General features: G+C 41.1%; 1 protein-coding gene across 1 annotated transcript in view; it reads right to left on the bottom strand.

Annotated features, from left to right (window-relative positions):
• The window catches only part of LOC125465764 (receptor-type tyrosine-protein phosphatase delta-like), a 472,774-nt gene that overhangs the window by 143,431 nt on the left and 305,165 nt on the right, over window positions 1–24,178 (bottom strand). Inside the window, exons 12-15 of the mRNA XM_048559575.2 lie at window positions 15,350–15,655; window positions 11,479–11,672; window positions 2,949–2,975; window positions 2,241–2,358 (exon numbers count right to left, since the gene is read on the bottom strand). Coding sequence (XP_048415532.1) covers window positions 2,241–2,358; window positions 2,949–2,975; window positions 11,479–11,672; window positions 15,350–15,655 — 645 coding nt within the window. The remainder of the gene's footprint in view (window positions 1–2,240; window positions 2,359–2,948; window positions 2,976–11,478; window positions 11,673–15,349; window positions 15,656–24,178) is intronic.

Genomic DNA, 24,178 nt, shown 5'->3' with positions numbered 1-24,178 from the left:
TTAAAAAAGAACTTAAATCAGGCTGCAGTGTACAGAAATATCGCACCTGCCTACTTGGGATCCCACTATCACACACTGCTCACATCTTGAGGTGATGGTAAGGGGGGGATAAGTTGGTTCTGGATGAACCAAACATGAGCAAATTGTCAGGGAAAAACAAATTCTCACACTTACTGGGGAGCCGATGGCTTGAAGTGATCTAGTTACTTGGCTCCAGGCCAATTAGTAACCAACACAGTTCTCACAGCAGGTGGGATACACACTGTCAGCAAGGAATTTCTGGTGACAGCACTAACTGGTGAGTGCTTAACATATCAAAATGACATTCCTCTGTCTGCTATGTTAACGCAGACATTAATCTAAACTTCCATTAAAATAACTGTTGATGAACATCCTATAAATGCAGTAGGTATCCATTATTCTCATCAGCACTAATTCCAAGGGCATTGTTCCTTTAATTAACATGTAACAAAGTTCATGTTCAAAGAAAACTGCGCCTGCTCTCCACCACTGCACCAAGGGGAGAATTCTGCTCTCCAGGAAACAGGACAGATGGTCTCTGTGGAATATTTGCAGGCTGCTTTGCAAACATTACTCTTTTACAGCTCTATAAAACATGAGGATTCATTGCTTGCTTGTCTCCTGCACATATGCAACAGCAGCCCAGCTGCCAGTCCTGTGCTAACTCCATTGGGAACAAGCGAATTGTAAGCCTCCCTCTCAACAAACACTACACACACACACACACACACACACACACACACACACACACACACACACACACACACACACACACACACACAAACACTCTAACCACTGTGAATCAATGCCTAAGTACTTCTCCTGATATTAATCAGAAGGAATAGGACCACAGTAATAAGAAAAATATTGTTAAACTTGAAAGGATGCAGAAAAGATTTACAAGGATGTTGCTGGGGCTGGAGAGTTTGCGCTACTGGTACTGGCTGACGGGACTAGGGTTATTTTCCCTGCAGTGTTGGATGCAGAGGGGTGACCTTGTAGCAGTTCATAAAATCATAAGGGGCATGGATATGGTGAATAGTCGAGGTCTTTTTCCAGAGTAGGGGAGTCCAAAACCAGACAGCATTGGTTTAAGGTGAGGGGGAAAGATATAAAAGGGATCTAAGAGGCAATGAAATGAGCTGCCAGAGGAAGTGGTGGAGACTGGTACAATTACAACATTTAAAAGGCATCTGGATGAGCATACGAATAGGAAGGGTTTAGAGGGATATGGCCCAAATGGTGACAAATTTGACTAGATTAATTTAGGATATCCGGTTGGCATGGATGAGTTGGACCAAAGGGTCTGTTTCTGTGTTGTACAGCTCTATAACTCCATGATTCCTCACCTGAATCTAGAAACAGAGCAGTCACAAAATTCCACCTCCTCACTTGACAACACATATCTCCAAGAAATATTAATGAGTGAACACATTCCTACTTCAAAAACAACAAGACTATCATCCCACTTGAGAAACAGTAACATGGAAATCAGTCCTTGCCATGAGACTGCGATAAAACACTTCCTTCATAGCAACAGTCCTGTAAACATGTACAGAAATCAATCCAAAGTAGATTAAAATTCAGATATTCACCCATCTATCTCTTGGACTCAAAAGACCTTTGTGAATCTGTCCATTCTGTCTCTCCTGGAATCAACGCCTCAGCAATGTTGCTCTGCCCCTCTGCTCTAATTTCAGGCCTTCACCAATATCCATCTACCTGCTCTTGTAGTCCATACCTTGATTTCTAATTTTGTCTCAGGCATTTAACAATGCTGCTCAGGAACAAAGGTCGAAACAAGTGGAGAGATGTCTGTTTGCTATAAGATTTGCAATGTAAGTTCCTGAGTGTGACACATTCATTGCTCAAGGCAATGAGTGGTGGAACCATGCAGAGAATGAAACCAAGCTCAAATACGGCTGTCACTTGGGATGTTGTTAGCAAAGCCCCCGAGGTAAGGAGAGTAAAATCAGTTTCTGCTCTTGAATATTGCATCATGACCACTCTCACACAGGTAGCCTGTGAGGTCAAAGTCTCCTTCATTCGTAGAAGAATATATTCTGCTGATGCTAGCTGATGAGGTTCATGGCTCACTTCTATTGAGCAAGGAGTGTCAAAGGGAAAATTTCTGGAAAAGACTAGATTAAATGGAGGAGGAAATAAACAGCGCTCTCCCCCATTGCTTCAACTGCACAAGGTCAAAGCTGGTGACTGACCTGAACCTTTGGTGACCACAAGCTTTGACTTGCTGCGCACGCCATCGCCCTTTGTTGTGTAGGCTGCCACGGTGATGGAATACATTGTTTCTGGCTGCAGCCCAGAGATGATCATCTCCTAGTGACGGAAATACATTATTGTGAGTGAGTATCTAAATGGGTGAATTTCAAAGGTTTTAAACAGCTTCGTGCACAAATTAAAAACATCCAAACTAGGAGCGACAAGACATGCAAACCAAAAACTCACAGCGGAATCTTTTTGCACAGATGCCAGCTTAGAAATCACAGCAGGACTTACCCTATTACAGGAACAGATTCTGCTGAAACCATTTCATATTTTGGGTGCCAGCTCTGGTTGGCAATCTATGGTTGAACCCTGTTCCCAGAGCCTCATTTTATCAGGTAGCTGGACGCAGTACCAGTTAATGGTATGGTACCAGGATTGCATGCTGAGGGGATTCACCATTAGTGGCACTTGTGTGAATGGATTATAGAATGACACTGATAGGCAAAAGGCGAGATTCTAAAGTTTGGAAGTATCGCGATTGAATACTATCAACAAAAAGTATAAATTACAACAAAACATGGCAATCAAGCTACGCAAATTCAGAAAAGAACTATTTGCAGCATTTCTGAACATCAAGAAGATTACATTCCATTAGAACACAAGAACCCCAGACAGCACAGAGAATCAGGCGCTTTACTCACATATTCTGCAGTGTCGTCAGTTTCCCACTGAGTAACAGGAGGAAGGCAAGAAAAAAGAGAGACAAAAACAAAATTGAAGATGAGGGAAGAGTTTTGAGGTAGTTCTGCTTGGAACACGTTCAGAGAACACAGAGCCTCTCAAGATCCACAAGAGAAAACAGAGATCATGAAAGGAAGTCAAATCCCAATATTCTCAATCAGTAGATGGACCAATGTTACAGTGGGAGAACATTTAATTCTCTCTCACCTGAAGTGAGCTTGGAGTTGGGAATTGTTGAGGTGCCTTGGGTGAATTGGTGGGGGCTGGATCAGGATGACGCAGCTGACATCACATACTAGGGGATCTGGCAGTAATGGAGAACTAAACGGAGCCACGTGCCAGGATTGGAGCTGATGTTTAAAGTGATTCTTTGGTGGAGGCTGGCATCAATTACGGCCAGGGGTGGGCTACTTGGAGCCAGGTTTGGGTTGGGAACCAAGTCGCTCACAGTTGACCTGTTCCAAACCCACTTGCCATTACCAGCCTGGCGTGTTACAGCCATGTTGGGTCAGGATGTGGCATCTGGCAGAGACAGGCCAGATTAAGATCTAGCATATTCAAAGACTTAGGGATGAAAATCAGTCTTCAGCATTAGTGTAAAATGAGTAAAAGAAAATCATCCGCTTGTTTTCCAACATGTGCAACGCCCTTTTAGGAGAAATTTGGGAGGTGGATAAAGCAGGTAGCCAATCTGCTCTTCCATATTTTGTTCTATGGTCAAGGCCAAATTCACCTTCAGCACTAACTGTGTCCTCTCACTGTGTAAAAATGCGTCTTTTTTTTTAGGTTCTTTGTCTTTTCTCCCCATATCTTCAAGAACTACAGACTAGTGAGTCGATGGCTTCTAGCTGGGCTCTAGTAATGGGCTTTCAGGTCACAGCCCAGTAGTGACAGTTTTTATTTCAGTTCAGCATGTTGGGGTGACAATGTGTGTGTGGTGGGGGGAGTTGGGGGGGCAGGAGGGTAGGGGAATGTTGGGCAAGGAGTCAAAATTCATAACGACTCTTGTCCTTATCTCACATCTTTGAACGAGTGCATACACATACACACACACTTAGATATACACATTACACACACACTGAAATGTGCACACTCTCTCAAGATATAAACAAGACCATTAAATGTAAAAGCAGAGATAATCCATTTACCTTATCCAACCTAGTCTGCCAATTTAATGAAATTATAGCTGATCTATTATCCTCAACTCAACTTTGCAGCCTTTTCCCCATAACTCTATGTCCTTTTACCGGTCAAAAATCTGTCTCTGTCAGCCTTGAAATATTTAACAACCAGCCCTCGACAGTAAAGGATTGCACAGATTCACTCCTCTCAGAAAAGACATTCTTCCTCAAATTTGTCCTAATTGAGTGACTCCTTATTCTAATTGCACTCTGGGCCTAGACTCTTTCAAAATGGGAAACAATTTTTCTTCTTCTACCTCCTAAGAATTTAACAGCCCCCTAAGAACTTAACATGTTTCAATAAGATCACCACCTATTCTTATAAACTCCAATGGATACAGGCTTAAACTCTCCTCAAATGAAAACCCCTCCACACATAGAATCAACCTAAAGAACCTTCTCTGTACTGCCATCAATGCCAGTATATGTTCCCTTAGACAGGGGGACCAAACTGTCCACAGGATTCCAGACATGGTGTAACTGGTGTCTTATACAGTTTTAGCAAGACTTCCCTACGTTTACAATCCACATCCACTAAAATAAAGGCAATATTGCTTTTGCCTTCTCCAATTACCTGCTGAACTTTTATGCTAGCTTTTTGTGATCTATGTACAAGGACTCCCAAATCCTAGCGTTGTAGATTTCTGCAGTCTTTCTCTATTCAAATAATTTGTAGCTCTTCTATCCTTTCTGCTAAAGTACATAACCTCTCATTTTCCAACTTTATATTCCATTTGTACATTTTTTCCAATAGGCTTAATCTGTCTGTATCCATCTGCAGGCTCCTTGTGTCATCCTCACCATTGGTGTTCCCATCTATTTTATGTCGTCCACAAAGTTAGTGACAGCATTCACTTCACTCGTCCAAGTCCTGAATACACAGTGGCACACTACTGAGTACAGGATGCCATGCCCGCTCTTCACCCAACTCTCTATTTTCTGTTAGTTAGCCAATCCTCTACCATGCTAATATCCAACCTCCAACAGTATGGGCTCTTATCTTATTAAGTAGCCTAATGTGTGGTACCTTATCAAGGCAATAAAATCTAGAAATCCAGGTTTATTAAATCCACTAATTTTCCTTTGTCTATTCTGATTAATTCCGCCTGTAAAAATTCTTCTACATTTGTCAGACATAGAATTCCTTTTTATGAAGGCAGGCTGGCTCTGTTTGATTACAGTATGTAATTCTACACGCTCCGCTATTATATCCTTTATTATAGACTCGAACACCTTCCCAATAGTGGACTGGCCTACAGTTAGCATTTTTCCTCTCCTTTTTAAATAACAGAGTTAGATCTGCAGCGTCCCAAACTTCTGGGGCTTTTTCAGAATATAAGGATTCTTGCAAGGTTATCACCAGTGCTATCATTGTAGCTACTTCTTTTAATATCCTAGGACGCAGCCAATCAGGTGCATTAGTTTCTCCAGCACTTTTTCCTCGTTGTTGTTGTATTTATTTTCTCTCCCCCCTTCCCCCCTTGATTCTTTACTACTTTAAAAATACTATTAGCATCTTTGTGAAGACTGATGCAAAGTATTTATTCAATCCCTCTGCCATTTCCAAGTGTGCTGTTGTTATTTCCCCAGTTTTAGTCTCTAAGTTCACCTTGCCCTCTGTCTTCCTACTTGTGTATTTAAAGAAGTGCTTGCTGTCTGTTTTGATATTACTTGCAAATTTACCCTCAAAGTATGTTTTCTCTCTCTTTATTAATAGACACATGCACACACATAGATTGTCAAGATACACATGTACGACACACGCACACATTCAGAGATACATTCAGATAAGTATGTACAGACACACACACACACACACACACACACATACACATTTATAGGATATACACACATACATACATTCAGATATCCTTGCATGCACACACACTCTGATACATGCATATACACTCAGATAATATTGCACGCATACACTCAGATATGTACGCACTCATACACATTTAGATATACATATGTGCAAATACATGCATTTAGATACATATACACAGAGATAAATGCATTGTGTGGAATGCCCCACTTGAATCCACAGAAAATGGTCTGGCATGTTGAAGCACATACACACACTTTCATTCAACAACTCATGAGATAATATGAACAAAACAATGAGTTTGACATGTCTCATCATGACATCTAAAGTTCTATGGATTGTTCTAGATTGTTAACTTGTCTGCCCAACATGGAATTTTTGAGGCATGTCTATCTCCAGACTCTATAGACTTCTGATTTTCAATGGCTAGAACATCACGCAGAGGATGCTGCCCTCACTAATCAAATCAGATGGTCTTTCTCTCCTTCTCACTGGGCCAGAAATGTGAATTCTTAAAAATCACATATCAGCACTGTAGTAAACTGTGTTTGCAAGGATGTTACCTTGAAATTAGAGAATGCAATAGTTGACAGGAATTAATTTAGAATTAATATCTCCAGAAATCAACCGATGAAATAATCACCTGACAGTGATCTTTAAGAATATGATATGGGTTTGAAGTTATAGAAAAATAAATAAACAATAACAGCTCATTCGTAGGGTCCGGGAGACAATGCAGAAGGATAAGAATGGAAGTCTTTCAATGTTGCTCCATGGAGTGGTTGAAGTGGATAGGTATATTGACATAATTTAGTGGGAGACTTGACGCATAAATGTGAAGGAGATTGTAACAGGGGGAGTCCAGGGAGGGGCAAGGTATGGGTGAGGTGAGGAAGTGGAGGGGGGAAGGGATGGGAGTGGAGCAGGAGTTGGGAGATGGTGGGGATTGGGTGGATTGAAGTAGTGAGGATGATAATGAGGTGATTAACATGAGAGGAAGCTCTGGGAGGATGTAAATACCAGAATAGACCAGTCAAGGCCAATGATCTTTTTCCCTGTTGCAGAGAATGTCATTCAAGATAATTCATGTTTCAGGTTTAACCAAAACAAATGACCGTATTTGATGGAAGTTGCATATCTGGCAAATACAGATTTACTTTGCTAAAAGGCCTTATCCCACGCATCAGATCTTTGAAAGGCCAGGGCTTGAAATAAACAATTTGCAAATGCTACAGAGCAGACCATTTAATCATTCATTTAGTGATTAAATCTAACCCAAACAAGAGAAGACAATGTACACTAACAGCATTACACACAAGTGATTAGATTGTGTCTCGTAGTTGGAGTTTCAATCGATTGATTAGAGGTTAGCGTGCTGACCATTTAACTGTGTGCATGGAGAAAGAACTTCAAATAAAACACTGCAAGAACTTTAAAGAAGAGGGTGACTGGAAAGAGATGAAGGAGAGTTCAGTCCATTTGAATCCCTTACGATGGGGACAAAGGGAGACAGGCTTGGTCCACTTTGTTCTACATGATCGGAATGAATAGGAAGCAGATTAGTTCATTGATGCTCCACAGAATGAAAGTGAATAGGAAGGCATTTGGTCCACTGGGTTTCTTGATGCTAAGAGTGACTTGGAAGGATTTGGGCCCATTTGAGTTTTAAGTTAACTCAAATAGTTGTTTATCAGGAATTGACTACGCTGCTATGCTGTGCATGATGTTTAAAGAAAATCAGTAAAACAATAAAAACTTTTAAAGTCACATCGTTCCATCAATACAGAAAGCGAACTCCAATTTCATACAATCAGACAATGGCCACAACATGATGAAACCCATTCAGTCCATCAAGGTCTCTCTTAGACACAATCTAACCACTGCCCACTATCGACATTCTGGGGAGGACAGGTTACCATTGCCCAGGAACTCAACTGGACTCACCACATGAACACAGTGGCTAGAACAGCATTTCAGAGGTTAGGAATTTTGCAGCGAGTAACTTATCTCCTGGCTTCCCAAAGCCTGTCCACCATTTACAAGCCACTAGTCAGAAGTGAGATGGAATACTCCCCATTTGCGTGGATGGGTGCAGCTCCAACAATACTCAAGAAGCTTGACACTATCCGGGACAAAGCAACTCCTTGATTGGCACCACATCCAGAAACATTTATTCCTTCCGCCACTAATGCACATAGCAGCAGTGTATGCCATCTACAATGTGCACTGCAGAAATTCATCAAACACCTTCCAAATCAATAACCACTGAAGGACAAGGGCAGCAGATACATGGGAATACTGTCACCTGCAAGTTCCCGTCTCAGCCGCTCATCATACTGACTTGGAAACATGCCGTTGTTCCTACAGTTTTGCTGAATTCCTTCCCTAATGGCATTGTGGATCAATATATAGCACATGGACTGCAATGGTTCAAGAGTGCAGCTCACCACTGCCTTCTCAAGGTCAACTAAGGACAGGCAATAAATGCTGGCCCAGCCAGCAACACTCACATCCCATGAGTGAATTTTAAAAAAAGAAGTCCCCCTCCCACAACTTTTCCCCATATCCCTGAAAATGTTGTCTCTCAGATGTTTATCTTATTCTCCTTGAAAGCTTTGAGTGAATCGGTGTGACAATGCTGTGCCTTTAAGAGATGTGTTCTGTCCTGATGGTCTTGCTTTGTTTCGTCACAAGGGTGTTGAAATGCCCCCTTCAGACTGGTAGTTAATAAGCAGCTTTGCGTTCTCTCTGGCTGTTTCTGTTCTTAAATAAAACAAACGAATCACAGGTGGGTGGCGTCAGGCTCACACAGACCCAAAAAGGATTTTGGATTTGCTATCAGTCAGTTGATGGGTTTTGCTGGCTACTGGAGATAAAAGCTTGAGTTCTCTTCTAATTGAGTGAAGTCTTAGACAGCAAGGCTTCCTCTTAATAAATCAGAAGGGCAGATTGTTTCTTTCAGTTCTCTTTCAACTGAATTGGAGAGAGACGACACGGGAGAATCATAACTGTGTTGTCGAATTGCCTTTGCCAAGTGTATGGTAATGGGACGTTGCCTACATTGGAACAGTTGATGATTAGTGGTTAAATAATATGTTATCTTGTTAAGTATTTCAACAGAGTAAAGATGCTAATTCTTCTTTATACTTTAACTGTGCTGTAAGAATAAAGCGTGTTTCAATTAAAGCTTACTGACAAACCAATCGAATCATATCTGTAATGCAGTACATAACACTTAAGATTTTTTAAAAAATATAAAATTTAGGGTCTAGGATACCTATATAATATACTTTAGAGGGTCTGGTCTGGTCCATAACACCTGCCACACCATGTACTCAGGCAGCAGATTCCACATCCTAACCACTTACTCCAGAAAAGCTCTCTCTTCATTTCTCCATTGATTCTTCCACCAGTCCTTAAATCTGACTCCTGACATTTCCATCAATAGAAACAGTTTCTCCCCATTTATTCTGACCAGATTTCTCACGATTTCAAACAAATCAATCTTCTCTCAATCGTATCTGTTCTAAAAGGATAAGAATGTAAGCTTCCCTAATCTTTCCACAGAACTTAAGTTTTTCGTCCCTTGGTGTGTGCCTATAAATCTTTTCTGCACCCTCTGTAACGCTGTCACATCCTTCTCAGAGCGCAGAGAGGAGGTCTGGACATAATACGTCATTTGAGGCCAAACCAGGTTTCATAGTAGTTCACCATAACGTCTACACATTTATAAATGTATTTATAAAGCCCTGGACCACACATGCCTTTTTAATCAATTTCTTGACCTGTCCTGCTATCTTCAGCGTTTTGTATTGATATACCCCACTATCTGCCTGCATCTTCTGACAGAGGGAATCTTCTAGCTTGCGTCCATCGATATCAGGATAGACAATGCAAACAAATAACTTTAGTAGAGTTTGCACATTTTTACAGGCATAGTATTGAAAAAGACTGTGTGAGTCTGTGTGTCACGCAAAACCAACTTCTGGGCTCAAGGCAACGTCCTGTCATAGAGGTCATATTTACTTAGGTTGACGAAAGACAGACTTCAATTTATTATGCATCTAATCATGTCTCTCAGAAACATCTCAAAGCACTTCAATACAATCAACTACTTTGTTCATGCAGTTTTGTAGCACAATACACCAGCCATTTTATAGAAGAATGATCTCTCAAAAGACAATAAAACAAATGAGCGATTATTCTAGTTTTCTTGATGTTGGTTGAGGGAAGGGTTTAATAGGGCACTGTAAAAACGCAATATTCTTTAAATTATGCCACCGGGTTATTTAATCCACCAAAACAGACTTTGAGAGTCTGGTTTGAACGCTGCATTAAAATGACTGGATCCCTGACAATGCAGTCATGGATTACAGACTTGAGCTCTAGAATGGGTCCTAACTGTGTAACTCCTGTAATTCCGAGACCACTGAGATAACAATCACTGATGTCTGCATAAACACCAGGAAAGAAAATGGGCTGACCCTTTTAAATGGGCTGACCCTTACCTTCTCAACGTGACAGATAATTGCCTCTGCATTGGGTGGTCATTGGTGGGAAAAGTGATCTCTCTGTTTATCACAATTAGAGGTTTGTGTCATGTCTAAGTAATACTTGAATAAAGGCAAGTGACATCCAGGTGGTCACTACAAGTGTTCTTCAGTAGCTATGGGTTCACTGAGATCACTCATATCTTGCGTTTAATTTTATAACTGAAGTATAAATGGAGCAAGCAGCACCAGAGGAGCAGGAAAGCTGACGTTTCGGGCCTAGACCCTTTCTGAACAAAGGTCTAGGCTCGAAACGTCAGCTTTCCTGCTCCTCTGGTGCTGCTTGGCCTGCTGTGTTCATCTAGCTCCACACCTTGTTATCTCAGATTCTTCAGCATCCTCAGTTCCTACCATCTCTGTAAATAGACCCTTTGTTTTAAGATTAGCACAGACCATCCAACCTAGTTAGTGGTGTATTCTATCCTGCAGATGCTGGTAGGTGGCACTCCGTTTTGCTTGATTCCACCAATTACTAGCTTGGGCATCCCTCACTGCTAGCATAAACACAATAAATACTCAGCACTGGACGCACCCAGTTACCACACCACATCTTCTGCAAGAACTACCCCCATTAGTCCCAAATTCTTTCTCCAGAGCTTTTTTTTTTCCAATTTTTTAAAAAGTGTTTAGTAAATTCCTTTTTCAAAATTATTGAATCGGCTTCCATCAAATTCTAAGCAGTGCATTCCCAAACATAACAATTGGCTCACTAACCAAATATCTCCTCTGTCTTATTTTGCCATTTATTTTTAGGGAGCACATCAGGCAATGTCACAATAAGGCTTCCGCACACGCAGTGGTGTATTTTCTTTCCTGTATTACATACATAACCAATGTTTCAGTCAGTTATGATTGTTATTAGCACTGCTGCCACAAAACCACAATTGTTACTGGGAGTACCGACAACCGTCGCGTTCTCATCTTGTTTCCTAACCTGTGCGTCGGCAAGCATGACGTCCTTTATCAGCGGCTGTCCCCTGGCCTCTCCATCCACCACTTCCACGTAGTGCACTTGATAGCCTCGAATCTGGCCGTGCTGTTTGTTTGGGACAGGAGAGCGCCACATTACCTTCAAAGCAGTGGAGTTTAATGCTGCAACCTCCACTTTACGAGGCGGAGCACTGGGCACTGTAAGAATAACGATTAGGGCATCAGGAAGGAAAATAAATGCTGACTCTGTTTAAATAAGGTGACTGTAGAGAATTTTGGAGACAGCTTGCCTTTCTCATCAACTGGTCAAAAAGCCTTTCGGACTCCAAAATGAATCAGGAATAGTGTACTATTCCTTAGGAAGACCCTTACGAATTTACCCCTTACTCCTTGCACAACAATACCAGTTCCCAATTGAGCACCTGACTTACAGGGGAGAAGTATGAGAGCAGGATCAGCAGAACTAAACAGTGCAGTGGAACAGAACTATATCGAGCCTTCAGGGATGGGCCGCTATGCTGGACTGCGGAGGATTAAGCCTGCATAGATAGATCTTTGTAACTGATCTGCAAATAGGACAGGGCCAGGCTCGACTTGTAGATGCTGCCAACTGGGCATTAGAAAGCCGCAAGAAATGTAAGCAGTTGGAATAAAGATGCCAATTTTCTCTCAAATACTAGTCATACACTGTGTCTCTCCATGTGGTCTAGATCCCTATTAAGTAAACCAAAATGTGGAACTAGTTGGAGATGGTCAGATTACTTTTCAATAAACAGCTTTAACAGTGTGGAAACAGGTATCAGAGCCTGTTTAATGACTGGGCATCATCGTTTGTTTAGCTGCTTTTATTCTTATTAGACTTTTAATTGTTAAGTTTTCGAATCGTGACTGGGGTTAGGCGTCAAGTCATCATCTGCTCATTGCCACCTTGTTCAGTTGCATAAGCAATGGCAGGCTAACTGGATGTATCAAGGCCAGAGCTGACTCTCCTCATCTGACATCCAGGCAACTCAGACAATGACCATTTACCAATCTTTGCACCTTGCCGAGCTAATGTCAACTGAGTTCAGACAGATATCTGATATCTGCGGTTAGACCGCACTTGGAATACTGCGTCCAGTTCTGGGCGCCCTATTATAGGAAAGATGTGGATGCTTTGGAGAGGGTTCAGAGGAGGTTTACCAGGATGCTGCCTGGACTGGAGGGCTTATCTTATGAAGAGAGGTTGACTGAGCTCGGTCTCTTTTCATTGGAGAAAAGGAGGAGGAGAGGGGACCTAATTGAGGTATACAAGATAATGAGAGGCATAGATAGAGTTGATAGCCAGAGACTATTTCCCAGGGCAGAAATGGCTAGCACGAGGGGTCATAGTTTTAAGCTGGTTGGTGGAAAGTATAGAGGGGATGGCAGAGGCAGGTTCTTTACGTAGAGAGTTGTGAGAGCATGGAATGCGTTGCCAGCAGCAGTTGTGGAAGCAAGGTCATTGGGGTCATTTAAGAGACTGCTGGACATGTATATGGTCACAGAAATTTGAGGGTGCATACATGAGGATCAATGGTCGGCACAACATTGTGGGCTGAAGGGCCTGTTCTGTGCTGTACTGTTCTATGTTCTATGTTCTATGTAGATATCAAAACTAGGACTGTACTACTCCCAGTTCTATGGACTAGTTCTATTCTTGGATCTCAGATTCTCTCTATTACTGAGGACTACACGTGGTCATCTGAACATTAAGAAACAAAAACAGATCACCAGAAAAGTGGTAGCCATGTAGCACTTCTCTCCTGAAGGAAGGTGTGCAAGTGAAGTACAGCGAATAAAACAAAATGAGAATTCTAGACTACTGGAGGAGCAACTCGTTTCTTCCATACATGCTTTGATGTATACGAATAATAATGCATGGCAAAGCCCCTTCAGTTGTGAAATTATTTGTAGTTGTGATCGAACCTTAATGGGATGTAACCTTGAGCAATCCCTGGAAAATCAGTCAATCTCAATAAATGCGGAGGGAATATTTCAGATGAACTGCTTTCAAAGCAGAACACTTTTTTGCCAATGGTACTTTGGGAAAAGACAAATTTGAATGTGACCTTCAAATATATCCCATTAGCAATGCATCCATCATATATAATGGGATCTTTGTCAATACTATCCATGTCACAAGGAACTGGGTAGTGCCAGTTTTAGTGATGTCATCATCAGGAGCATGCTTTAAAATGGTCTTATAAAGTACAGCAATGGATCAGCCAAGTCAAGAGGGTTTTTGATTTGAAAAGAAGCCAGTTCCAGCAAAAAGGAAAAGTTTTCACAGTTACTGCAAGATGTTGTAAAATTGCCTCGTTCCTTCTTCATCTACTTTAAGTGGAAATTCCTCATGCAGCAATTTGAACTGGTGGATGGCATTTATCAGATAGAGAAACAATCTGAGGTTTGTGTTTGTTTAAATGGAACATAATCATTCAATAACAGTGTTCAAAATGTCAATGACTCTCTTGCTATTACTCTGGTTTATAATTTCCCCCTCAAGTTTTTATTTCAATCTGTTCTCTGATTATTCTCTCTTTGTAATTATATACTGTGATAATTGAGCTGGCATTATCCCAAAACGGCTTTTGTTAAGTTCCTGCTACCTGTTGGGCTGAACAACAGCTTCACTTTTCTCTCATTAAACATAGTATTGAAAGTTGTACAGTGGTTCATTTCCAATTTATTTGGTTGCTGCAAATACATGGTTTAGCAATAACTAAACTATTTCAATTTTCCTTATTTTCACTCCTATCCTCTAAGGTCACAAAGTCCAGAGGAAGAAATGGCCATCAAAGTACTCCATCAAAACTGTAACAATTACATTCAGAAGGAGGCAATTTGATTGACCTTGTCTGCTCCAGCTGTCTGATAGAGCAATCCGAAACTAATTTCACTGCCTCACGCTTCTCACATAGTCCCGCAATCACCAATTCAAGGGCTTACGCTACTCTTTCACTTAATGACTCCCTCAACCGTAATGGGACATAAAGAAATTTTCCCCAACTTATTGTCTCACTTTCTTAGTGAGAAAGATTTTTCTACTGCTGCCCTACACTGATCCTCGGCTTCAACGTGTGTTAATTCTCCTCACCATCCAGGAAAACTATTCGACCAGCAGAACTCCTCAGAGGGGACAATGCCACAAGTCTCTAATGTGATGCGGGCAAAGAAGGTATTTGAAGCGTTGTAATGTGATTCCTTTAGTTACAACAAGGGTTTGTGTGATACCGAGCTGTTACCATCAAAAAAGATCTCAAGAAATTTCATAAAATTTGCCACTAAACCAGAGACAGACAACGAAAGTATTGGTCAAAAAGGTTGTTCTAACAGGTAATTCTCAGGTGGAAACACTTGCCCCGAGTCATACTACTCTTTTGGGCAGATGGGCCCAAATGCTCACCTCATTTTGGCCATTTTACTCTTGCCATAAATGATGAGGAATGTAAAAGGCCATATGTGGAATATACACCATGAAACTATCCCAGAAAATGCACTGAAAATAGTTCCATGAGAAAAATGGGACAGAAATTTTGGAACAGGTCCCTGGCTGACCTAGGATAACTAGACAGACAGAGTGTCCTCTAATGAGAGAGCCAAGACATTACTGGGAATAATGTGCTGGGACGAAACAAAAAGATAAATGAACAACAAGACTGATTTCCATGAATGTGTAACCCCAGGTGGAAATGTGCCTTTTAGAAGTGCAAATTTTGTCACGTCGATTGAAATTACAGGCACCTTGCTGGATTGATGTAGCAGTTCCACGCAAGGTACATCAGGAGGAAGACCTCCAGGATGATTGTGATAACAAACATTTAAAGATTGGTAGATCGGTTGCCTGGACTTACCATCTTCATCCGTGCGAATGAATATGGGTGCGCTCTCTGGGCCCGGTCCAACCATCGTGTGTGCGACCACTGTCACTCGGTACTCCGTCCATTTCGCCAAGCTTTCCAGTCGCATCTGCGTGGTTGTCGGTGGAATGTCGTTCACCTCGTGGGGCTGCTTGTCCTCTCCCTGCACCATTTGGTACCTGATACTGTACTTTGCCAGGTCGCCATTCTGACTCTCTGGCGGCGGTGGCCACCAACTTACCAGAATGCTGGTGGAACTGGGGCTGGTGCACTTTACGTTTTGAGGAGGGGATGATGGTTCTATTGCAGGGAGGGTATGGTCGAGGAAGGAGTTAAAAAAGAATGGGAGGGAAGAGGGTAAAATACAATAATACAAAAAGAAAAATGATAAAAACGAAAGGAAAAGGTCCCCAAAAAACTGAGATGAAACAGAAAAGGAAAACAACGGAAGGCTCGAAAGTAATTTTAAAAAAAACCTGGTATGATGCTAAAACAGAAACAATTCTGGCTTAAGAAGGATTCAAGTCTTTAGAATGATCAAAACAAACATGAAACAATTTTATTTGGGTAAGAAATTGAGATTGGAGTGCTACTGGAATGATTTCAGATTCTGTTTTTTTTTTGAACATCGGTTGACGATAATTTAAATACTTGCCCCGATCACAAATTGCTAGTCACTTCCCCACAACCTCACTGTACCAGGACAGCAAGACAGTCTGGGCTTTGGCCTCTCTGCTGACTAACCACTTCATTTCATCTTTTGCTAACAGAAACAATTAATCGGTTCTTTTTCCCCCTCTTCTCTTCTTCCAGCCACTGAAACATTTCTACAAGTTGCTCCTAACAGTAATACAGATGAGAACTATTAGTGGGGGTGGTGGAGACTTGCAGATTGGATTGACAGGCAGCTTGGAAGTGAACTGTTGACTTTTGGTACTGGAGTCCAGTTATTTTTTTATTTCCGAATCATTGAATTGCCATGTTAATTTGTTGAAGGCACGGAAAATATGATTATTGATTGACATCTCGTCCTGTATGGCTGATAAACAATTGTTTTACTTTCAGAGGTGACAGAGGGGTTGCTTCTTTTTGGTGAGCACAGGGAGATTACTATTTGAACACTGCACAGGCAATATCGACATTGGAGGATCCAACAGGGGTGACTTCCCTTGGTCTACATCCAGATGTTTGGTTAGTTTGACTTCAGTGAGTAGTGGAAGATTAGTTCAGCATGGGCAAACTCTACAAAAGGAGCGTGTTTGTAATGGAAAAGTGTGTGGATTGCGTTTTTTTTAATGAGTATGTACTTCAATCCATTGAATTCACACTTGTTTCATTTAAACCATCCAGTGCAGGTGTGCAGATACAAGTTTGTGCCCAACTCTAACATCTATCTACTGTTACAAAAAAGGACTCATATGTCTCATGTAATGGCTTGATGCTGTTGCCACTTGCCAACCCTTTGTCCTGTGGCCATTAGAGTTCAGTTACTGGGGGAAATTGAGCAATTAATAGTTGAGAGTGCGTTAAAGGTATCTCAGAGTGGAAAATGAAGTATGGAGAAATGTTAATTTCCACACTTTCGATATTTTTCCATTTGAAATATTTTGTTTATGCCTGATTTTATATATATTAAGAGTATTCCAATGGTATCGAAGCAGCTGTGTGGAACATGCTTTGTGCAGACAAGTTGAATTTTATTATGTTTTCTGTAATTTTCAAGTGGAAATGTTCTGTAAGATACTTGAAACAAATTTAATGTATAGAGTTTTGTAACAAAAGTAAACAGATGGGGAAGAAGGATCCAGCAGTAGTTCTGCTGAAACTAAATTAGTTTCACAGATCCCTTTCATTTGTTTGAAGTGTGCCAGCATAGTCCCCAGTTAAGTGGGTTTCTTCTCCAGGAAGCAGGAGGATCACAGCCAAGCAGGCTGTCAAAAGATACCAAGATAAAAGCTGGTAAAGGAGCCAGCCACTTTGTGAAAGCAACTGTGACACGAGTCACTCCTACCTGTGCAATGAATACCTATGGTACATGGCTTACTAAATAACCATCGCATTCAGGCCTGAATCAATGGTTTAACTGGTGCCACTTTATGTATGCTATAAGTTTAGGTATACAGCATTACGCTATGCCAAGGACCAGTAACTTACTGAAAAATAAATTACGGCGTAATTTAGGGGCACACAATCGAAATAGATCCCTAGCCATTTGGTTCAGGAGTTTGAGCAAATCCATTAAAAATAATTTAGAATTTTGACTTTCTGTTCTCGGAGATATTTAAGTATGAGATATTTATAATGGCAAAGTCCTCAGACAAGGTAATAAAAAAGTAGAACTTCAAAGCACTGTTTGTCTATGAATTATTTTTTGTCTTATTGCCCCGAGGGACTGCAATACTTCAATCTAACCCATCCACTAGCATGGTGCAATCACTACTTCTCAATGAGGTTGATCAGACTAAGAGTTAGAAAGAACTTAGCACTTTTCCTTGGGGTGGTGGGGGAAACAACCCAATTAACCTCTTGCTTTGCTGCAATTTCATCTTTCTGCTGGCCGATGGCACCGCTACCACCCTTCTCAGACACTGCTGTGTTTCACAGGGACATCTCAGCTTCCTCATAAGCTCTGTTTTTACTGCCTGTTTCTCCTCCCATTTACATCTTGTCTCAATTATTTCTTCTATTAATTGCACTATTGGTTAATTGATCTTATTTACACCACCCAATGCTTAACACTGGCAGTTTTGGGGCATACACTACTTAGCCAGGTTAAAAAAATATAAAACTAGGCACTGATCCTCTTTCCCTGCGACCTTTGTCTTGTTATCAACATTAATGACCAAGTTCCGGCTATCAACTGAATGTCAGGAGATGAATCAAAGATGGTTTATTGTGTAAATGTTCAATTGGAACCCATGTTCGTTTCTGTAGCAACAATAAGCTCGCCAAGTTGTTTCACATCATTTGCTGCAATGACTAATTTGGAAGAAGAAAGAAGTATGTACTCAGTTGGTTCAGGCTGAAAGTAGTATAGAGGCCAAAAGGGCGAGTGTAGTGATAGAGAAGCCCATAGTTAGCCATACCATGTCTAATCCTTGAGGTTGTGGAGGGAAGAGACTGCATTGAAAATCAAATTAATTCTAGAACAATCCAAGAATACCTCTTGTGATCCAGGTGGTCTGCCTTCATTTTTTGAAATCAGTGCACGGGTGCATTGGAAAACAATTTGTAGTGGCCAATCTTTGGACAGAAAATGACACTGAGACATTTTACGAGGAGGCGGATATATAAAAGGGGGAAGCTGGATGGTGTAGTCACTCCAAAGACAAAACAAAAACAAAACAAGAAAAATAAACTCCACGAAACACTCCAGGGCCTCCTGGAACCATGCGTAGCAAAATAAAATAACTTAACACATACAGAAATTAAAGTCCACCTTAAATTAAAGTATTTTCCAATGGTACGTACCTGACGTTCCTTCAAGCTCATACACTAAAGACTTTCTCTGCATGCTCTTAATGCTTTTTTAACGTACCCTTTCTCTCCCAGCATATAACTGGCCAAATCTTAGCAAAGCAGACACAGCTTCTAAACCTCAGGGATCAGCAGCTTCCACAAAACCCACATGGAATATTCCAGAATGCATTCCTTTTGAAATGGACAGGCAAAGTGCTTCATCTTGATCTTGAACCTATCAAAATTTAATTGGGTTTGTCTGAAACTTCAATTTGTTTTGTTCAAAGTCATGGATTTTGAAATTTTGCCCAGCTGTGCTGAGACATTTTCTCAACCATTGCTGGCTACTTTGTGAATTTCTGATGAATAACTGAAAGATCAGCATTGGCTAACACCTTGGAGCTGCCAAATTAACAGCCTACTCATGGAAGTGACTCAGAAATGTTAAAGTGGGGACAGTTGTGGATTTGTAAAAACATAACCAAGAAGGAGAAGGGACATTTAAAATTAACAGAATTTTAAATTCTGTAGTGAAGAAGACATTTGGTATGCTTGTCTTTACTGGTCAGTTCATTGAGTATCGGATTTGGGAGGTCATGTTGCAGTTGTGCAGGACATTGGTTAGGCCACCTTTGGAATACCGCATTCAATTCTGGTGTCCCTGCTGTAGGAAAGATGTTCTTAAACTTGAAAGGGTGCAGAAAAGAATGTTGCTGCAATTGGAGGATTGGAGGTATAGGCTGAATAGGCTGGGGCTATGTTCCCTGGAGCATCGGAGGCTGAGGTTTGTCATTACAAGGCATACAAATTCATGAGGGGCATGGATAGGGTGAACTGCCAAGGTCTTTTGCCTAGGGTAGGGGAGTCCAAAACTGGAGGGCATAGGTTTGAGGTGAGAGGCAAAAGATATAAAAGGGACCTAAGGGACAACTGAGGGTGGTGTGTGTATGGAATGAGCTGCCAGAGGAACTGGCGGAGGCTGGTACAATTACAACATTTAAGAGGCATCTGGATGGGTACATAAATAGAAAGGGTTTAGAGGCATATAGGCCAAATTCTGGCAAATGGGACTAGATTAATATAGGATATTTGGTCTACATGTACAAGTTGGACTGAAGGGTCTGTTTCCATGCTGTACGTCTCAATGACTCTGACTCTATTTGCCAAATACCTTGAGGAATACAAAGTTGGATATGATCTCCAATCAAATGAATGAGCATGTCAGTATTTTACTGCACAGCAAATATTTCTAGTTAAATACGTCTGTGTAAGAATCGAGGTGTGTCCTGATGATGCAACATTCTTTCATCTATTGTGAATATCAATCCGTATGGCAATACATTATGGTCAGAACAAGATGGCCAAGCAATTCTGGATCTTCACCATAGTAGTCTAAGAGTATCAATATATTCAATCTGATGGATATGCTGTGACATCACTAGGTAGGCAATGAAAGGAGTAGCTGATGGGATAGTATTCGTCAATATAAAGTACTTGATAAGTTCAGCAGTTTAGACAGGATTTTCACTTCACTCTGGTGGAACAGGCCATGTGGGAGCAGAATGCTAACCCCTGTGATTTAATCATTCATCCATCAGCATCAGGAGGATCTCACGGGGTTTGGTCTTACTGATTTTAACCATCTCTGAGTGAGAAAATAGACTGAAAAGACAGACTAGCACACAGTAGAGGATGCCTGTTTCCATTAACGCTACAATTGCAATTTAGATTATTGAGTAAAGTAGTCAGTTTGGAGCAACCTCACTCTATTTTACATAAATGAAACTGTTCCTGCAACAGTTCTCTACTTGCATGATATTTTGATCATTGGCATCCAATCATTTCACCTCGTGGAACAAATCTACAGGTGACAATCAGCTGGGCAGTCTTGGCTACGTGAACACATAGTATTTCTTTGAAGTGGTTAACAATGGAGAAATAGGAAATTTGGAACAGAAAACCTTGGTTATCTGAACAATGTACATTGCCTCACATTTTCTGGGAAGTGACAGATTGGACTGAGGAAGAAGGAGGAATAGGGATAGGAATGGGGCTGATGCTTACCATGGAAAGTTAACCAAATTTTTCCCTCTTCTAGCTTAAAACATGAATATGCCTGTTATTTTTGATTTGGAAAAATTCCCCATTCATTGAGTATATTTCGGTAATCTTAGAGAAATGTGAGTGTTTGGACAGGAGCTGCCTAAGAGGCAGCCTATTTTATAGGATGTCACCTGAAAATCTGTTTCACACATGACGGTTATCAAAGGACGGCTTTGACAGGCATTCACCACGTTCTGGCTGGTCTGCCTCCGTCTGGACTCACCTGGTACTATTGATTAAGGGTGTGTGAAAGTCCAAAACCTTCTTGTGACCTCTGCTGAAACTAGCTAAACCCAGGTCATAAAAGTAAAGTCCTTTCAGTACACAGACTTCACTGTCAAAGTCCAATTTCTATACAACTGACCGAGGACAGGTTGGCACATTTTTGAATTTCAGTACTGAAACAGTTACAGTTGGAAATATTCTATTCAGTTTAATGGATTCCGTAAACCAGCTCAATGTTTCATGAGAGCTTCTTACCGCAACAATTCTTATTTTGGGTTGCCAACCCCTGTTCAAGGTGACCATTCTTCACTGATCATTACATATCATGTATACAATTGTGTATGTTTGTTCTTTCCTTCATCACACATATATCTGTTTAGACATCTATATGTCTATGAGTGACTATATCTCTGTGTGTTCCGGTTTACACACTTCCTCAGTTATTTTAAGCAACTTGTTTGACAGACCTCTGGGGAAACTCTGGTCCAGACGTAGGGACACTTTCTCACAGAATCAGCGCCAAGTGCATCTAACGTTAGTCTGGGCGATGATTGCAGGGAGTGGACGAACTCTGCTTAATCAGAGTGAGGTAACATTCTGAATGTTTGTACAGTCAAACATATACACTCCTACCTTCTGATAAAATACAAATTCCTCTTAAGAGTGGATCAATGAGGTTTCACACAAGCCAACTCCCCACCTGAAAAGTTTCAGAATTAAGAGAAAAGTATTCTTTGTGTAACATGCTAACACTTCCTGGTTCATGACAGAACAATCAGATTTGCTTCAATGTAAAAATTTAATCAAAAGCAAATAAAAAGACATGGACAAAGGTCACTAGGAGTTATCAGACAGCAGTGAGGAGCAGGAATACCAATTAATTTCTCCTCTTTCTTGTCCCAGAGAATTGAAGTATCCCCAACCTAGTTAACCAAAAAAAATTGAATCTAGGACCATCACAGACTGTACAATTCAATTCATATCCTGAGACAATATACATTCATGTTAGGCCTACATAAAATTTCTGGAAATGCACAAAAATATTTTGCCTCAAGCAGCTACCATCCTGTAACATGGCCCCACAAGGAAGCATCTAGAGCAGCAAGTTTATCTTTTGGTCAATTTTGCACTGGCCTTCATTACATTTACAAGAAATCCATGTTAAAGTAATATTCAACCTGAGAAACTTAGGTGCTGGAATTAATCTGAAAAAGACAGGGATGGGGTAGATATGTTCTAACCATCTCTCCTTGTGACAATTACATCTGCTGCAAAGTGATACATCAAATAAAAAAAATGGAATGCAAGGTCGAGTGTGTGTTTGTGTTGATACACAGCCTTATAGTTATTTTTGGTGAATATCTCTCTGTTGGGTATGGAAAGCGTTTAGAAATATGAAAATCACACAACAGTATGTGGCCATCTGCTTTTCTTTATGTATCTCAGTTTGCTTAAAAGGGTAAGTTAGGAACTGAAAAGTTTGGCACTTGGTTTCAACCTGTTTGCAATAAGAAACACACTTCCTGACTCTGTGGCTGGGATGCTCTTGGAGTGGAGTGTAGTCATGACTCCAAAATCTGGATCTCCACTTAATTGAAAGATCCAAGTTTGAAATTCTGAAACAGCTCAATTGATTTTCTGGCCATTCAAATAAGCCTGATTGCTCCTGCTTTGGTGCACTTACCTGTCATGATAATGTCTGCACTCCAAACTGATCTGCACCAGTAGGATTTGGGAAAAAGTTATAGAAATCTTAAGTATTAAATGTCGACTTTTATTCTTGAACTAGTCTAGAGTTCAACATGGGGTGAAATAATTGTGGTGACGAGATAAAGGGTGATGGATAATACGTGACCTGGAATTGATTCGTAGCAGCAGGATGTGTACGTTAACCACATTTATTGGACTTTGTCAAGGTTATGATCAAACAATCACATGATACACTTCACTTACAGTGGAATCCATTAAACTAAAAATGAATATTCGTTAAATTTCAATTAATTGCCTTGTTCTGCTTTAGTTCAATACAGTCCAGTCCTCTACAAAATACGTGTTGGTGATCCTCCAACTAGCAGAAGCCTTAAGAACCCTATTAAGAAACAGTTAGTGATATAATGCAAGCCACACTTGTTAAAACCTCACTTGGCGACTCTGTACAGGAGGATCCCAACCAAGGATGCTAGTCCATTCCCCCTTCCTCCCAACCCAACTAAAGGCTCATCATATATCTCACTCACTCAAACATCACCTCATCCTTCTCATTGGGACATCTGCCTAATCTGCCTCCCAAACACAGCCCAGAAAGCCTCTTGTTGCAAGATAATAAAATGTGAGGCTGGATGAACACAGCAGGCCAAGCAGCATCCCAGGAGCACAAAAGCTGACGCTTCGGGCCTAGACCCTTCATCAGAGAGGGCTCCTGGGATGCTGCTTGGCCTGCTGTGTTCATCCAGCCTCACATTTTATTATCTTGGAATCTCCAGCATCTGCAGTTCCCATTATCTCCAGCCTCTTGTTGCAACCCAGTTTTGTGCGCTTCTCTTACATCTCCCTATCTCCCAAAATGGACGTGCTCATTTCTTCCTAGGTTCAAAAGAATATTCCATTTACCTCCCTCCCTGCCCTGGAGAAATGTTCACAGCTTCCTTTCGTCCCATACAAACATGCATTTTCTTTTTCCTTAACCCAGGTGAGATACCTCTCATGTCTTGGTCACCCCAGGGCAGCTCTGAGTACATTCCTCCTGTATGGAAGAACCAATCTCAAAGTGTTCTGACTCATTCTTACCCCAATTACATGAAGGGCTACTTTTGCATTTCACTCCAACCCAACCAAAGCCAACTGGAACCTAAACAGCACAATTCTTCATGCATTCACCCAACCCTCCTCACAGCACCCAACACATGGACTAGTATCAAGGGGATATTCTCCATTACCAGTTAGGCATTCCAGTCCCATCCCTTTGCACCGCATAAAATTATCTCTAATGTCTTATATGATGTGTAGTCAAGTCCCCGAAGCAATCTCGAAGAAGAA

Source organism: Stegostoma tigrinum, chromosome 30 (genome assembly GCF_030684315.1).
Source record: "Stegostoma tigrinum isolate sSteTig4 chromosome 30, sSteTig4.hap1, whole genome shotgun sequence".
NCBI lineage: Eukaryota > Metazoa > Chordata > Chondrichthyes > Orectolobiformes > Stegostomatidae > Stegostoma > Stegostoma tigrinum.
This window is presented reverse-complemented; position numbering and strand designations above follow the sequence as displayed.